Source organism: Manacus candei, unplaced genomic scaffold (assembly GCF_025592945.1).
Source record: "Manacus candei isolate 608988 ecotype Guabito, Panama unplaced genomic scaffold, ASM2559294v1 h1tg000050l, whole genome shotgun sequence".
NCBI classification, from domain to species: domain Eukaryota; kingdom Metazoa; phylum Chordata; class Aves; order Passeriformes; family Pipridae; genus Manacus; species Manacus candei.
Window position 1 is genome coordinate 5061819 of NW_026138098.1, and position 13983 is coordinate 5075801.

The 13983-nt window shown below is 41.6% G+C and overlaps 1 protein-coding gene across 4 annotated transcripts in view; it reads left to right on the forward strand.

Annotated features, from left to right (window-relative positions):
• DOCK1 (dedicator of cytokinesis 1) overlaps window positions 1–13983 on the forward strand; it is a 332168-nt gene that overhangs the window by 217880 nt on the left and 100305 nt on the right. For all 4 annotated transcript variants that reach the window (XM_051801050.1, XM_051801051.1, XM_051801054.1 and 1 more), the window contains 3 exons: window positions 1646–1686; window positions 3031–3121; window positions 6552–6671. In XM_051801050.1, the coding sequence (XP_051657010.1) occupies window positions 1646–1686; window positions 3031–3121; window positions 6552–6671 (252 nt within the window). The remainder of the gene's footprint in view (window positions 1–1645; window positions 1687–3030; window positions 3122–6551; window positions 6672–13983) is intronic.

The window sequence follows — 13983 nt, forward strand, 5'->3', positions numbered from 1 at the left end:
TGTGGGTGATTTGCTGCTGTCAGGTTAAATCACCATGAGATCCCCTGCACAAACCTCCCGCCGGAGTCAACGGGAAATGCCGGGAAGTGTTGCGGGCCAGAATTTTCCTTCATTTTCAGTAGCCATGATTTAAAACTTTAGCTTGATTTTAAACTCCCATTTGCCCTCCAGGGCCAACTCAGCCCTTTCATCATTCTCCAGGCACCTGAAGCAAAATTCACGCCTTTGCAAAAATCCAACCATGGCCTGGTACTCGGCACAATTCCCACCTGAGGTCTCAGAGAGTTCTTAATTGGGAATTTAATGATGCAGAGGCTTTCCTGGAATTAAGTGTGTCTGTATTGACAGGAGTTTAAGTTGGAGGGTGTGATCTGCATTTAAGCAGTGCTAATGGGGAAGGGTCTGGAGCACCAGGAACAGTTGAGGGAGCTGGGGGGCTCAGCCTTGAGAAAAGGAGGCTCAGGAGGGACCTTCTCGCTCACTGCAACTCCCTGACAGGAGGAGGGAGCTGGGGGGGAAGTTGAGCTCTGCTCCCAGGGAACAAGGGACAGGACAAGGCCTCAAGCTGTACCAGAGGAGGTTTAAATTGGATATTGGGGAAAATTTCTTCCTGGAAAGGGTTGTCCAGCCCTGGCACAGCTGCCCAGGGCAGTGGTGGAGTCCCAATCCCTGGGGGGATTTCAAAGCTGTGTGGATGTGGCAACTGGGGACAGGGGTTAGTGGTGGCCTTGGCAGTTTGTCTTTTGAGTTGAACTCAAAACCAGTGAGCGTTTATGTCAACTGAAATGGTAAATCCCTGGAATAATCCATCATTTCCTCTGTGAAATGTGAATTTTGTCTTGTATTCCAGTTCAATTTGAAGGGAACTGCTTTATATCGGGTTTACCCATGTCGTAGTACTGGGCTTGTGCATCTATTAGTGGCTCCTCAAACTGCTTTAATTGAGCATTGAAATATATTTTAATTCAGGGAGGGAGAAACTGCTTTGTATTTTGTTTTCTTCAATATATTTTAGCTTTTGGAGGTGAACTTTAAATTAGATTCAGAATTGCCTTTAATATCTCACCCAGTTTATCATACTTTGCATTTACAGTATTTGTACTGTTAACTAGTTTATCTCAAAGCCAAAGGCAACCAGAGGAGAGCAATGCTAATGTGTGGCATATGAAACCAGAGAAATAACACTAATCTAACTTTTTATTTCTAAGGAAACCATTAGAATTCAAGAGCAGATGATGTATTTCCCAAGTCAGGTTCGGAGTTTTAAATCCATGGAACAACTGTTGCTTAAAAATTATGTTTTTTGTATATTAAAAAATTTTCAAGTTGAAACAGTTAATGATGTGTGACTTGCAAGTGCCAGAAGCAGCTTTCTAGCAGTGCTATTCTTGCAAATTCTTAACCTTTGCAATGAGACATGAGCCCTAATCTGCTGCAACATGAAACATCACAGCATTAGACTTTGTAAGTTAAATAACTTGTGTTCCAGCACTGGAGGCAAATTTCCCTTTGCAGTTTGGAGGCTGATGTTACGCAATTATGAATTTTTAATTTCCAGCGTGTTCTCTGTACGTTCCAAACTGAGAAATCAAAGAGTTTGTAATGAAATTATGTTGGTTTTTTGTTTGTTTTTTTTTTTTTCCAGAATTTCTACAAGGAGATCGAGAGAGAAGAAATGTACATAAGGTTTGTAAACATGACTGGTGACAAACTGCCTGATGTGCTCCGGTGTAATTGGGGAAATTGAGTTCCTATTAAGGAGTCACTTGGGGGCTGGAGGAAGAGAAGTAATGAAAAATCATGCCTTGACTGAACCCGAAGTAATTCAAAAGCTTATCTTCCCTGAGAACACCAAGTGCTGGAAGTTGGAGTCAGGAGATTATCTTTGTCCCCTTTCTCCAACTCCTTCGGTTTTTTTCCACTAAACACTGAAATACTCAGGAGTGAATATTCTTCTTTTCGTGGAGAAAATAAATAAGTAAAATAAAACTGAGTAAAGAAATAATGGTACAAAATATGTGACTTGGGGTAAAAACAACTATTAAATAATATCATGACTGATACTTATTTTAAACTTAAAGCTTTCGGGAACCTTTCAAAATCTATTTGCACACAAAGTAAACATGGAAATGTGTCATTGTGTTTTCTGTAAACCTCGGGGTTCCTAGTCCTCCATTTGTGCTGTGGTTTAAAATTGACTACACTGTTGTGCTAAAATGCTGAACCTTGTGTTTGTAATGCTACTTTAGGTATCTAAATATTTTTAATTAATTCATTCTCACGTGCTTGTTACCTTTTTGGAAGAACTTTCACTTGTGAACTCAGCTCCTGTTGTTTTAGCAGGTTGCAAAAAGAGAAGAAAGTGGCAGGATTGATTACTGTGGACAAACATGGGAGGTTATGAGTTGTAGGTCTACCCTACTCAGCATCCCTAGAAAGACAAATTGTCTCTTAGTGTCACACTCCCACCCAAACTCTCTCCTATTTCTGTTAACAAACTCTTAATGAATATCAAAGTTGAAAGTATTTTCACTGTTTTTTTCAAAATACAGTTTTACTGGTTTCGTGGAGGTTTTTTTTAATTGTTTGTAAAAATCTCAACAAACAAATGAAGAGAATCCCCTGCTGGAGGTGTGATGATATTGAAGTTAAAGAAGAAAACTTTTATCTGTCTCCACAGCTGAACTGTAAGAGTGCTTTGTCTTGCACAAAATCTCTATTGGATTCCTGATCACAAGTCATTAATATGGTGGTGTCTGGTCAAAGGTTGGACTTGATGATCTTGGAGGTCTTTTCCAACCTTAATGATTCCATGATTCCCTAATTCTCTGAATATGCATTGAAAAGAACACAAGGGAAATGCAAATGGTCCCAAAGGTTGTCTGCACACAGAAATAGGAACTTTAAATAATCCCACGAATATTTAGGTGTTAGAAGATGGACTTGAACCCTTGTAATCTTCAAAATAAATTATTTAGTAACATCTTAAAGCCAACCTTTTGTAAGCACCACTGTTTTTCTTCCTTGCAGGTATTTGTACAAGCTGTGTGACCTGCACAAGGAGTGTGATAACTACACAGAGGCTGCCTACACGTTACTCCTGCACGCAAAGCTCCTGAAGGTAAACCCCAGAACACATCCCAGGTTTGGCAAATCATGTCAGCAGTAACCCAGAGAGGTGTTTGTCACTCAGAACATCTGCACTTTAAACTGTGAGCTGCAGCTCAGGGCAGGGTTGTCTTTTGCCCATGTAACTCATCCACGGAGGAATTAATGTGTGGCGGAGGCAGATCTTGATCTGGAATGGAAGTGTGGTCAAGGCAACACCAGGAGTTACAAAGTGCAAAGCTGAAATCTTTAAAATATCATGGCTGTGTAATGTGTGGAAGCCTCTAACCACATATTTTAGTAAATCAGCTCTCCACAGAATCTTTGTGCAAAGGCAGTACAAGGGGGTATTACAGCCTGTTCTTGGCTGTCTGTAATAGATTCAGTTTCGATTTTGGAAAATTAGGGAGAGATTCAAATGGCCTTCTTTCCAAGTTCATGCTTTTAAAAGGTACTTATAATTTTAATGCAGTATTGCACAGTTTATAGCACATTTAGAGGCACAACAATATTGCTGTTCTTCAAGGAATGTTTCAGTGGAACCTGCGATGTATATTAATAACATGGTATATGTAGAAAGTACATGACATAAAGCATTTGAGTTTTTAACACTATCCAGTGTCAGCCAGAAACATAATGAAACTGTATTTCCTAAGCATTAATCTCACTGAAAACTTCCTGGATAGATGATGTTGTTTCTAACGTGCAGCTCGTTCATGTGATTGTGTCACACGTGTGGGAACAGGTACCAACCATGTCCCCCTTGTTATCACATACAAAGATGCTCCTCTTGCCAGCACTTGGGTCATGAAATCACATGTTTAATACAACCCAGTCATCACTGAAATACCAGCAAGGGGTTTTATTTCTTAATTTTAAAAAGCAGTTAATGGGAAAAGTAAAAATGTAAATGTGATAAGAATTAGCATTTTTGGAAGTGTTTGCTTTAGTCCCATTCATCTTCCTCATATTTTATCACCCACAGTGAAATCTTTCTCCCTCAGGAGGTCCTGGATCTCCTTCCACTCCCCTCAAGGACTGTAGCACCCAAGGTCATGTGGGGCAGAGAGTCAGGGACAGAATAACTGAGGGGCTGAATGGGGCTTGGAGCAACCTGGGATAGTGGAAGGTGTCCCTGCCCCTGGCAGGGGGTGAAATGGGATGGTCTTTAAGGTCCCTTCCAACCCAAATGAGTCTGTGATTCTGTATTATTGCAACCTGCTGCACTATTGCTGTTATGGTGCCCCACTTGATAAAGAAAATTTATCTCATTCTAAGCAGCCAATTGTTCTTGGCAATCCTGGATTTAATTTAAGCAATCCCAAGTGAAATGCAGGTGTAAAAAAACCTATTTTCAAAAGTTGGAAAGTGGAAGGTGTTAAATGAAATACTTCTAATGGATGCACTGCCAATGATTCCTGCAAGTAAACTGAATCCAAGCCATAATTAGACTAAATACGATGCAGAGCATAAATGTGCAACTTAAATTAAGACACTTTGAAATGTATTTACTGTATTTTAAAATAATTAGAGTAAGAAAATATCAGGAATGGCTCTGACACCTCCCTCTCCCAGGCTGGTGCAATCACTGCCCCTGGGCAGGAGTGGGAGCGAGGAACTCCCCGAGTCTGTGGCTGGAAAGATCTGTCTTGTTCCCACAAGGGACATAAAGCAGGACTGACAAACTGTGCAGTGCTTGCTCATGGCACTTCACAAGAATGAACCTTTTAGACAACATAAAGGATTCATTCCCTTCCACAGGTGCTCATTTTCTGGAAAAATGATGGAATAAACCTCGCCAGAAAAAGTCATTCAGACTTTTAGCTGTTATGGCTTGACCTCATTAGTTAGTTTATATGACCTTAAATTAGAGTTTAGCCAGTTTTAGCTTTTCTTAGATAATGTGTTCAAAGACCAGATGAGTATCTTAATTTACCCCTTTGAATTCACTGGGAAGAAATATCCATTTTTCCTCCCTTATAATGCAAACTGATAGAACATGGCAAATACAGGGGCAGGATTTGTCACAGGCTTTCATCACTGAGGGGATGTTTGTTTATAAGTATAATTATATTATAGTCTGGAATTACTTTGTTATTAAAATGTATCAATCTATCCACCTAAATTCTTGTTACTACCAGTAGTTAGCACTGGATGGAGGGTTCAGTATTGCTGGAGGAGCAGCAATATTGTGATGTGTGTAACTAAGCAATTGAGTTTTTTTGTCAAGCCTCGAGTACAGGATTTTCAATGACACTCATCACTGGCAGATATTCCATCACACTGATTTTAATGGGATCACATTTAGGTCAAGACTGAGAGTGTGAGAGAATTTCACCTTTAAATTTGCAGAAAGGCTGTGCTTGTGGAGAGAGAGATGCCATCATATTCTGCAAATTACTGCAAGCTGATGAAGCACACTCAAGAAAAGAGACTTTTGTTGTACTTTTAACCCATTTTGTCAAAATTGAGATGTTCAAAACTAACAGAAGATAGTTGCTCTTTGCATGCTGAAAAAAAAAAAAGCCACTGTATTGCAGGCTACCTGAGGTTTGTGTTGCTCAGAAACACAGCTTTGCATTACAAAGGTGTCAGAGTTGTCTGTAGGCCCAAGCACAAACACTTTGACCAAATTAAGAAGTAATTGGTTGAAATTTAATAAGGTAGAAGAGGTAAAACTGGGTGGTGTGATGGTATTTCTGGAAATGAATCTGTGGGTTTTAGGCTGGATACTAGAGAGAGATTCTTCCCTGTGAGGGTGGTGAGGCCCTGGCACAGGTTGCCCAGAGAAGCTGTGGCTGCCCCATCCCTGGAAGTGTCCAAGGCAGCCTGGGCTAGTGGAAGGTGTCCCTGCCTGTGGCAGGGGCTGGGACTGAATGGACTTTAAGGTCCCTTCCAACCCAAACCATTCCAGGATTCTGTGATTGACATCTTTGCCTTGCTCCATTAGGCATTTGCTGGAAGAGCAAGAGCTACTAATTGCAGACAGGCTGGATAAAGTTAATTGTGCTTTTCCAGCCCTCCAAACATTCCCTCTGAGTTGTAGCCATCTCATTTCCATACCTGCAGTCCTTTCCTTTTTTGTTGATGTATCTTGGCTTCCAGGCTTCTCTCAACATGAACTGCAAGTGTTCATTGTGTCCCCAGGGGGTTGTACCATCAGCAGGCCAAGGTCAGTCTCATCAACCTCGCCCAGGACAGGAAACCACCTCCAGAAGCTTCCTTCCAGCTGACAGATGGAATTAGCCTCCAATTACAGCATTCAAAGAAATGGTCCTTGTGCTCAAAGAATCCAAGTGATCAAACCCCCTTTGTTAGTGCATTAGCTGTGGTACCACTCCTTTAAATAAAAAAAAAAACCTCTATTTTTAGCCTCATGTTGCTGACATATCTCATCACTTTTGATTTGCTTTCTCTTTTCCCTTTCTTTTTGTATGATTTAGTGGTCAGAAGAAGCATGTGCAGCACATCTTACCCAGCGGGATGGATACCAAGCTGCTACTCAAGGACAGTTGAAAGATCAACTCTATCAAGAAATTATCCATTACTTCGACAAGGGCAAGGTAAAAAGGGAAGAAAAAAAGTGCAAATATCTTTCATTGCTTTTCTCTCTAACTTATAAATTAAATAGTAAACATAGTTTGCATCCAGTGACCTTCAGGAAGCACTTACAGGTTATGATACTAAAAAAAGTCAAAAGAAATCAATGGTACAGTTACAAGTGCCGTGTTAAGGGTAAATGTATGTACATATGATGCCATGGGGTAAATAAAAAAGTGATGCATTTAATTTGGGGGGACCTTTCTGGCAGTTCCAGGAGCTATTGCAATCCTTCAGCTCCCCTTGTTTTCTTTCATGTACACAAATAATTCCCTCAGGGAATGGATGTCTGTGGTTCAATATCATAAATATTCTGAGATGGGAATATTTCATTCCAATTGCATCTTTTAATGCCAAGGGAATTTGCATTTGGCATTGCCTGGTGGGAAGGGGAGAGTGCTGGTGTGAGAGGGGAAGGGGATTAATGTTGTAGACAAGGATGTTTCAGTGTTTGGATATTTCCAGAATGTTTAAGTATAAAAGTAAGAATCTCTTTGTCACAACATTTCAGAAATACAAACTTGGGTTTTAAAAGTAAACTCTGTTGCATAAATGTAGTGCAAACAGAAATACTAGAACTGCAATATGATCCACCCAGCTCGTGTTTTCCAAGTAAGTTTTTAACAGAATCACATAAGTGTTTCCATAAATTCATAGAATCATTTTGATAGAAACCATAATTTCTCTCATTTTGATAGAAACTTTGCTTAAAGAGTCAAATTTTATAACTTACTTTAATGCAATATTTAAAAGTTGTTAATAAGTGGTGGGCTAAAAGTTGTGATTCTGGACTGGGATAAGCAATGTTAAAATAATAATTGTAGACTGTGATAAAAATTGTAAAAACAGTTATTGCAGAGTGCTGCACGAGTGGCTGAGTGGGGCTGGGGCTGGTGGAGGTGCCTTAGTGCTTAGACAGCATTGGTTTTTCCTGCCCAAAAAACTTTACTAACCCTTTCCCAGTGGATAAGGAGAATCTTGTTAGAATTAGGGTCATAACTGACTTAAAAGTCTATTTTAATATCACGTTCCTCTGTGGAAAGGAAAACCAGAAGCCTCCTGTTTTTATTTTGTTGTTTTATGTCTTTATGGCTTCCCATTAGTCCTTTATGGTGCTGCTATCAAGGAATTGCTCTTTGAGCACCAGGCCAGTGGATTTGAGCTGGAAGGGAGGAGCTGCAGCATCCTTTACATCTCTGTAGGACCCAGCCTGTCTCAGAGCTGTCCCTCCTGTGTCTGGGATGGCACTAATGATGTGTTTACACACACAGCAGGCAAAATACCTCCCCCAGCACTGGTCAGTGCTCCAGAGACCAGTTAGACCAAGTAATCACTCTTAATTCTGTCACATTTTGCTGCTGGAAATGAGAGAAGGCCCTGCCAGCTTTCAAAAGGAATAGCACTGGAAATGCTGTCCTTGCCTTTTTTCCTCGTTGTTGGATTAAGAACTGAATTTTTGTCATTCTCAACATTTTTGGTGAACAACCATGTGATTATTGCTCAGGGCCTTGGAGCAACCTGGTCCAGTGCAAGGTGTCCCTGGCAGGGGATGAAATGAGAGAGGGTCTTTAAGGTCCCTTCCAACCCAAACCATTTAGTGGTTTATAATTATTCCCATTCTTTGCATAACTCCAGCCACAGGACTCCTGTGTGATTTTTGTGTGTGTGTGAGGAGATGATTCATTTCCAAAGTGCTCTTTCCTAGTTACAGATAGTCCTTCCCTCATTTTCTGGTCACTCGAGTTGGTGATAATTTTTCATATTGTTCAATAAAAATTGAAATAAAAAAATCAATATACACTGAGAATATTCATCTTACATGAATTTTCAAATGTCAGGAAACTCCACGTGGAGGTTTCCACTGTAGAGTGAAGGTAATCCTCTCATTTGGGATATTCTGACATTAAGTTAAATCAACTCATTACATTTACCTGTGCAGTGTGCAAATGTATTCCAGCAGCTGCTTCAACCATGATCAATAACACACCTGAAATAGTATTTTTGGAGGACTGTGCTGTTGCACAGACCAATTTGGGGAGTTTTGTACCATAATGCCCCAGCTGTGTCCCTGGCCTGGCAATTCACTCTGGGTCAATCCCACCAGTTTGATTTCTCTTCCCATAAAGTTAACAAGAGATGTTAAAGGAAGGTCACTTCACCCTGTACAGCTGTAGAGCTACTTCCAGGCTTTTCCAGAAGCTCAGGAGTTTTGTTTTAAAGTTCTGGGACTGTGCCTCCTCTACCCCAACCTGCCTAATGGGAACCTGTGGACATGGGAGGGAAGGAAGTCGTGGTGAGAAACATTATCTAGAAGAAAGGGAAGAGAGGGATTTCCTGAAAGGTAAAACTTGGTTTTAAATCATTGACTTTTTGGTTTTTAAAGGATTGTGTAGTTCAGCCTCTCAAAAATCACAATCCCTTTCTCTTAGCAGAGTTATTTCCCAGTGGGAACATATGGTACACTTGTCAAGTGAAGACAAACCATGAGGCTTATTCCCTAAATATTGGCATTCATGGTGAGGTGGATTTAGAGGAAGGTACAATTCTCCATACACAGACTGGAACAGAGTGAACCTCTCTCTTCTAGACCACAAATGCTTGAGAAATTCATAATTTAATAATATGGAGTGTGAGCTTGCACTGAAAGCAGGAGGGTGGCACCTTATTTTGGCTGAGAACAAAACACTGACCCTTACCACAAGTATCCCTGTCATTTGTAGTTTGAGAACCAATTAAGGTTCTTCATGTTTATTTCTATTTTTAGTCTATTATTATTAGGAAACTTGCTTTTTTACCTGTATTTGACTTTTGGTCCTTAAACCAACCTTCTGTAAAGCTGAAATACACCTTCAGTGAATGAGCATTTCCAGGTGCAACTTCTGCATTTTGCTCTTCTGCTTTATGATTTGATTCCTCATTAGTAATACTTTATTCCTTCCTTTTCTGAGCTCTTTGCTTCCAAACTACAAGTTGTGTCCCTGATCTAGGCATCGTTTTCTCTCCTAGATTATTCTTCCTCGCTGCATTGCACTCTCCAGTCTCATTCCATCTCTCTTGGCTTTTGCCCTTAAAAGGCTTATCCTCACTGCTTATCCCAGCAGTCAAACCCACCCTTTGAACTGCTCTCAAGTGTTTGCTTTCTCTGTGTTTTCCTGAAGCTTTGTGATTTCCAACAAAGCCCTTAATCCAGGGACTTTACTGAAAATTGGTAGGTTGGGATATCTCAGGGCGAGAAGGAAAAATAGCGACGGCAATAAAGGGATGAGGGAAGGGGTGAAATTTTGCCCGTGTGGAGCAGTTTTAGTCAATGCTAATGAACTCCTGAAGCCAAGGAATACTCAGTGTCAGTGACAAAGATAAGGTGCTATTTTAAACAGGCTTCTGTGGTCTCTGGAGCCATAAAGGAAGCAGCAGCATTGTTGCTCCTGCACGGAAAAATGCAGGAACAGCGACGTGTCTCGGGTTTGCCGGTGGATGCCGCAGTCTGTAAATCAGGATGTTTTCCTCTGCTCCTTCATAAATTGAAAGTGTTGATCCTGAGGAGAAAAAAGTAAATAAATGCACACTGCTCATTTATTTCTGCTCCTCCTTCCTCCTCCCCTCCAGAAAAAAACACCTTTTACTGTTTCACTGCAGCCAGAAAGCACAAAATATTTGAAATTACACAGTAAATGCCACGCTTTGGCTTAAAATGCCTGTTCTTTCTGGCTCGTGGGGTGGCATCAAATGGGTTTTTCTTCCATCAGACAAGAGAGTGGTGAAGTTCACCTGTCTGCCAAAAATGAGCACAGGGCTCCTGGCCAGCTCAGATCCCACATCAGAGTGAACCCATCCTGAGGGCTGTGAAGGACAGACAGCCTTTGGAGAGGAGAGATGTGGTGTCTGAGTGTGTTCCAAATGAATATAGTTCTTTGTTCAAAGGGTTTCCAACCTGGCAGAGAAATACTGTGTTTTAGCATTTTATTTAAAATATTAAGCTTGCATGTTGGTTAATTAACACTATCTGAAATTTAATCAGCTTGGAATGTCCCTCACACATCAGAATATCCATGATAATATTCTTATCCCAGACTATTTCATTGCTACTGACCATTAACTCAGCAGGAGCTGAGAAATACCCTGAGATCCTCCTTTGCTGCTGTTAACCTCAAAAACTAAATTGGATGCTGTAGTTCTTTTTGGGCAACAAGCAATCCAGCTTGAAAAATAAATCACCAGGTTTTCCCTAAAAAAAAAAAATCTCCTTCTGCATCTTCAAAGTCTTTCCCATAACAATTTGCAGCTCGTGTCCACACAGCTAAATTTGGCTACACACATTTTTCTTATGCTTTCAGTTTAAAAGAAGCATTTTGCTTCCACTATCAGCAGCCTCTCTCTCTGGTCCCCTCTCCAAATAAATTGTTTCTCACATTAATGAGTTGTACCTCGTACAAATCCTGTGTAGTAGCTCCCCATACGACTCATTTCTCCACAAGACCTGCCATGTCCTGGGCAAACCTGGGAAACCTTCCAAGGTAGGAAATCTGCGAGGCAGCAGATTGGGAGTTACTGACCTTCAAGAATATAGATTTCATTTCTCAGGATCCTGTGCCACAGCCCTGTGCTGTCCTTACCTGAATAAATTGGCTCTGGAGTAAACAGCTGAATTTTTCAGAGGGTTGTACAGGGAATTTGAGACACACAGTTCCTGTTTCTTTTTGGGATGTTGGAAAAATCACCGGCTTGGGTTTGGTTTGTGGTGATATTGGAAGTGTTGTGGTCAAGCTGCACAAACAGCCAAGGGAAAAGCCAAGTAGTTCAGGAAACAGCCTCAAGTTGCACCAGGGGAGGTTTAGACTGCATATTAGGGAAAATTTCTTCATGGAAAGGGCTGTCAAGCCCTGGCACAGCTGCCCAGGGCAGTGATGGAGTCCCCATCCTGGAGGGGATTTAAAAACCGTGTGCATGTGGCACCTGGGGACATGTGTTAGTGATGGCCTTGGTAGTGCTGGGGGAACAGTTGCACTCGATGGTCTTGGAGTGCTCTTCCAACCTTAGCAATTCCCTGATTCTATAAACCTGTGGACTCGTGGACCTCTGGAGTTCAGGACACTTGACATGGTAGAAATTGAGGTCATCCTGGAGCCTTCTCTTCTCCAGGTGAACACCCCCAGCTCTCCCAGCCTGGCTCCAGAGCAGAGGTGCTCCAGTCCTTGGGGCAGCCTCGTGACCTCCTCTGACCCCACTCCAGGAGGTCCATGTCTTGGTTTTGCTGGGCTCCAGGGCAACAGTGCAGGTGCCAGTGTGGGACAGGCTCTCTGTGGTGTGACCCTGGAGCTGCAGAGCCACAGTGACATGATAGTGCTCACCCTGGGCAATACCAGTGTGGCATTCCAGCCCCCTCAGCTCCAATCTTGCCCTCCTCTCTCCCAGAATCCAGAATCCTGTACCTCTTGATGTTCAGGTGCATTAGCTGGTGTTCCATGGCACACAGCCTTAGCACTGAGCTGGGGCTTTGTGTTCCCAGACATGCTTTGGGAACATGTTGAGATGTCTGTGCTTATCCAGGATTCAGTGGAAGAACCCAGTGAGTTTGTTTACAGTGTCAATGCAAATCTAAAGTGATTTAGACTTCCATTTATTTCCAGTTTTGTTCAGCTCCAAAGCTGTTTGCCTGAGATCATTAATAAATATTTTCATAATGGAAAAGAGAGTAGAAGTGGTTTGGTTTTGGAGAGGGACTGGTTAAATCTGGAACACACAAGGCAAGGGAAATGATGGTAACACCGTTGTCTTTGAAATGAAAATATGCAAAAGTTATGGATGACTGAAGTTCCAAACAAAATGGCAATCAAAATGAGGAAAGGTTAAGTGATTTTGAAAGGTTTCACTTGCTGACTTACCAAACAACTGAATACTAGTTCAGTTTCTATAATTTGGTGGAATATTGCTCGTCTGAGTCAAAATTAACCCAGTATGTGAAAATGTGCTCCTCTTTCTGCAACTGCACCTTTACTATTAAATTTGTGTTAATTTTTGTTTAGAAATAAAAATATGTTCTGTATCATCATGCTAGATTAGATCCATAATGTGGATAAAAACATTCAGCTCCTTCTATTTGCAAAGATTGCGTTGCAGAGCCCACAGTCTGCCTTGTAATTTCCTGCAGACGTGATCCCTCATTACCGTGATTGTAATTAGTCCTTCTGATGAGTTTTTCACCTTCAAGGCACTTCACAAACATGAGGGAGCTCATGTTCATTCCAGTCCTCTTCCCTGGATAAATAATATTCTGAACCCTGTTGTAGAAATAAGAGAAATCAAGAGGAGGGGTCGAACATCACGAAAGGTTAATGCGGTACCGGGTTCTGGTCCTCGTGAGCATCCACCACTTTTTTGTCTTAAATTAGGTCACCACTCAGCCTCTGTTTGCCCCAACATCTGCCCATTCCTTTTTTGTGGAACTCAAAATCTCCTGTTCTACACTACTACGAACTACACTACTCAGTGTAGTTTGTAGCCCATATTTTCTCTTTGAGAGCATAAGTCTCTGTCCTTTCTTCCTGTGATCTCCCATAACTAATTTTCCTTGTGCAGCTCCTCATGTCCTCCAGCATCAGCAGCTCCCTGCCTCTCCATGCTGCTGTATTCCAGCCCTTCTCCCTCAGTTTGCCAGGACAATCCCTCAGTCCATCCTTTGCCCTCCCTTTGAAAATTGGCTCCTTGTTTCCAGGGAGGAGCAGGGATGGAGACCAGTGGGACCCGAGCCACATCTTATTTTTGTGGCATTGGTGTGTGACACGCAAAGACTTACTGAGGTTTCAGCCACACTTGGATCCAAATTTCCAATTCCTAGAAGAAAAAGGATATTCCAAGTCCCAGTGAGGAGTTTGTGCCTTGCCTGACTGTTCAGCCTGTGCTGGCAACAGTCTCCATCACTGACAGTCGTGTGAACCGTTAATGTTTTACTCTTATTTTTCAATTCAGCATCTAGAATGAGGAATTTTCCTAAAAGTCTTATTTTTTCCAAGTTTTCCTGATATACTAAGAAATGCAATTTCAACTTGCAGATCAAAAGACAAAATTCACTTGACATTGATTTTGGGCTTTAAAGGGTGGGATTTCATGTGTGTGTTTTGGGGGGCTTTTGGGTTTTGGGGTGTAAAGTATCTCTTATTTACACAGTACTTTGAAGTGGATGGGATTGAGGGATCTGTATGGGATGGATGCAGGAATCAGTTGTGTGCCTGAAGGTTTCCCCAGGACACCATTCCTCTTCTCTCTCCCCACCTCCAG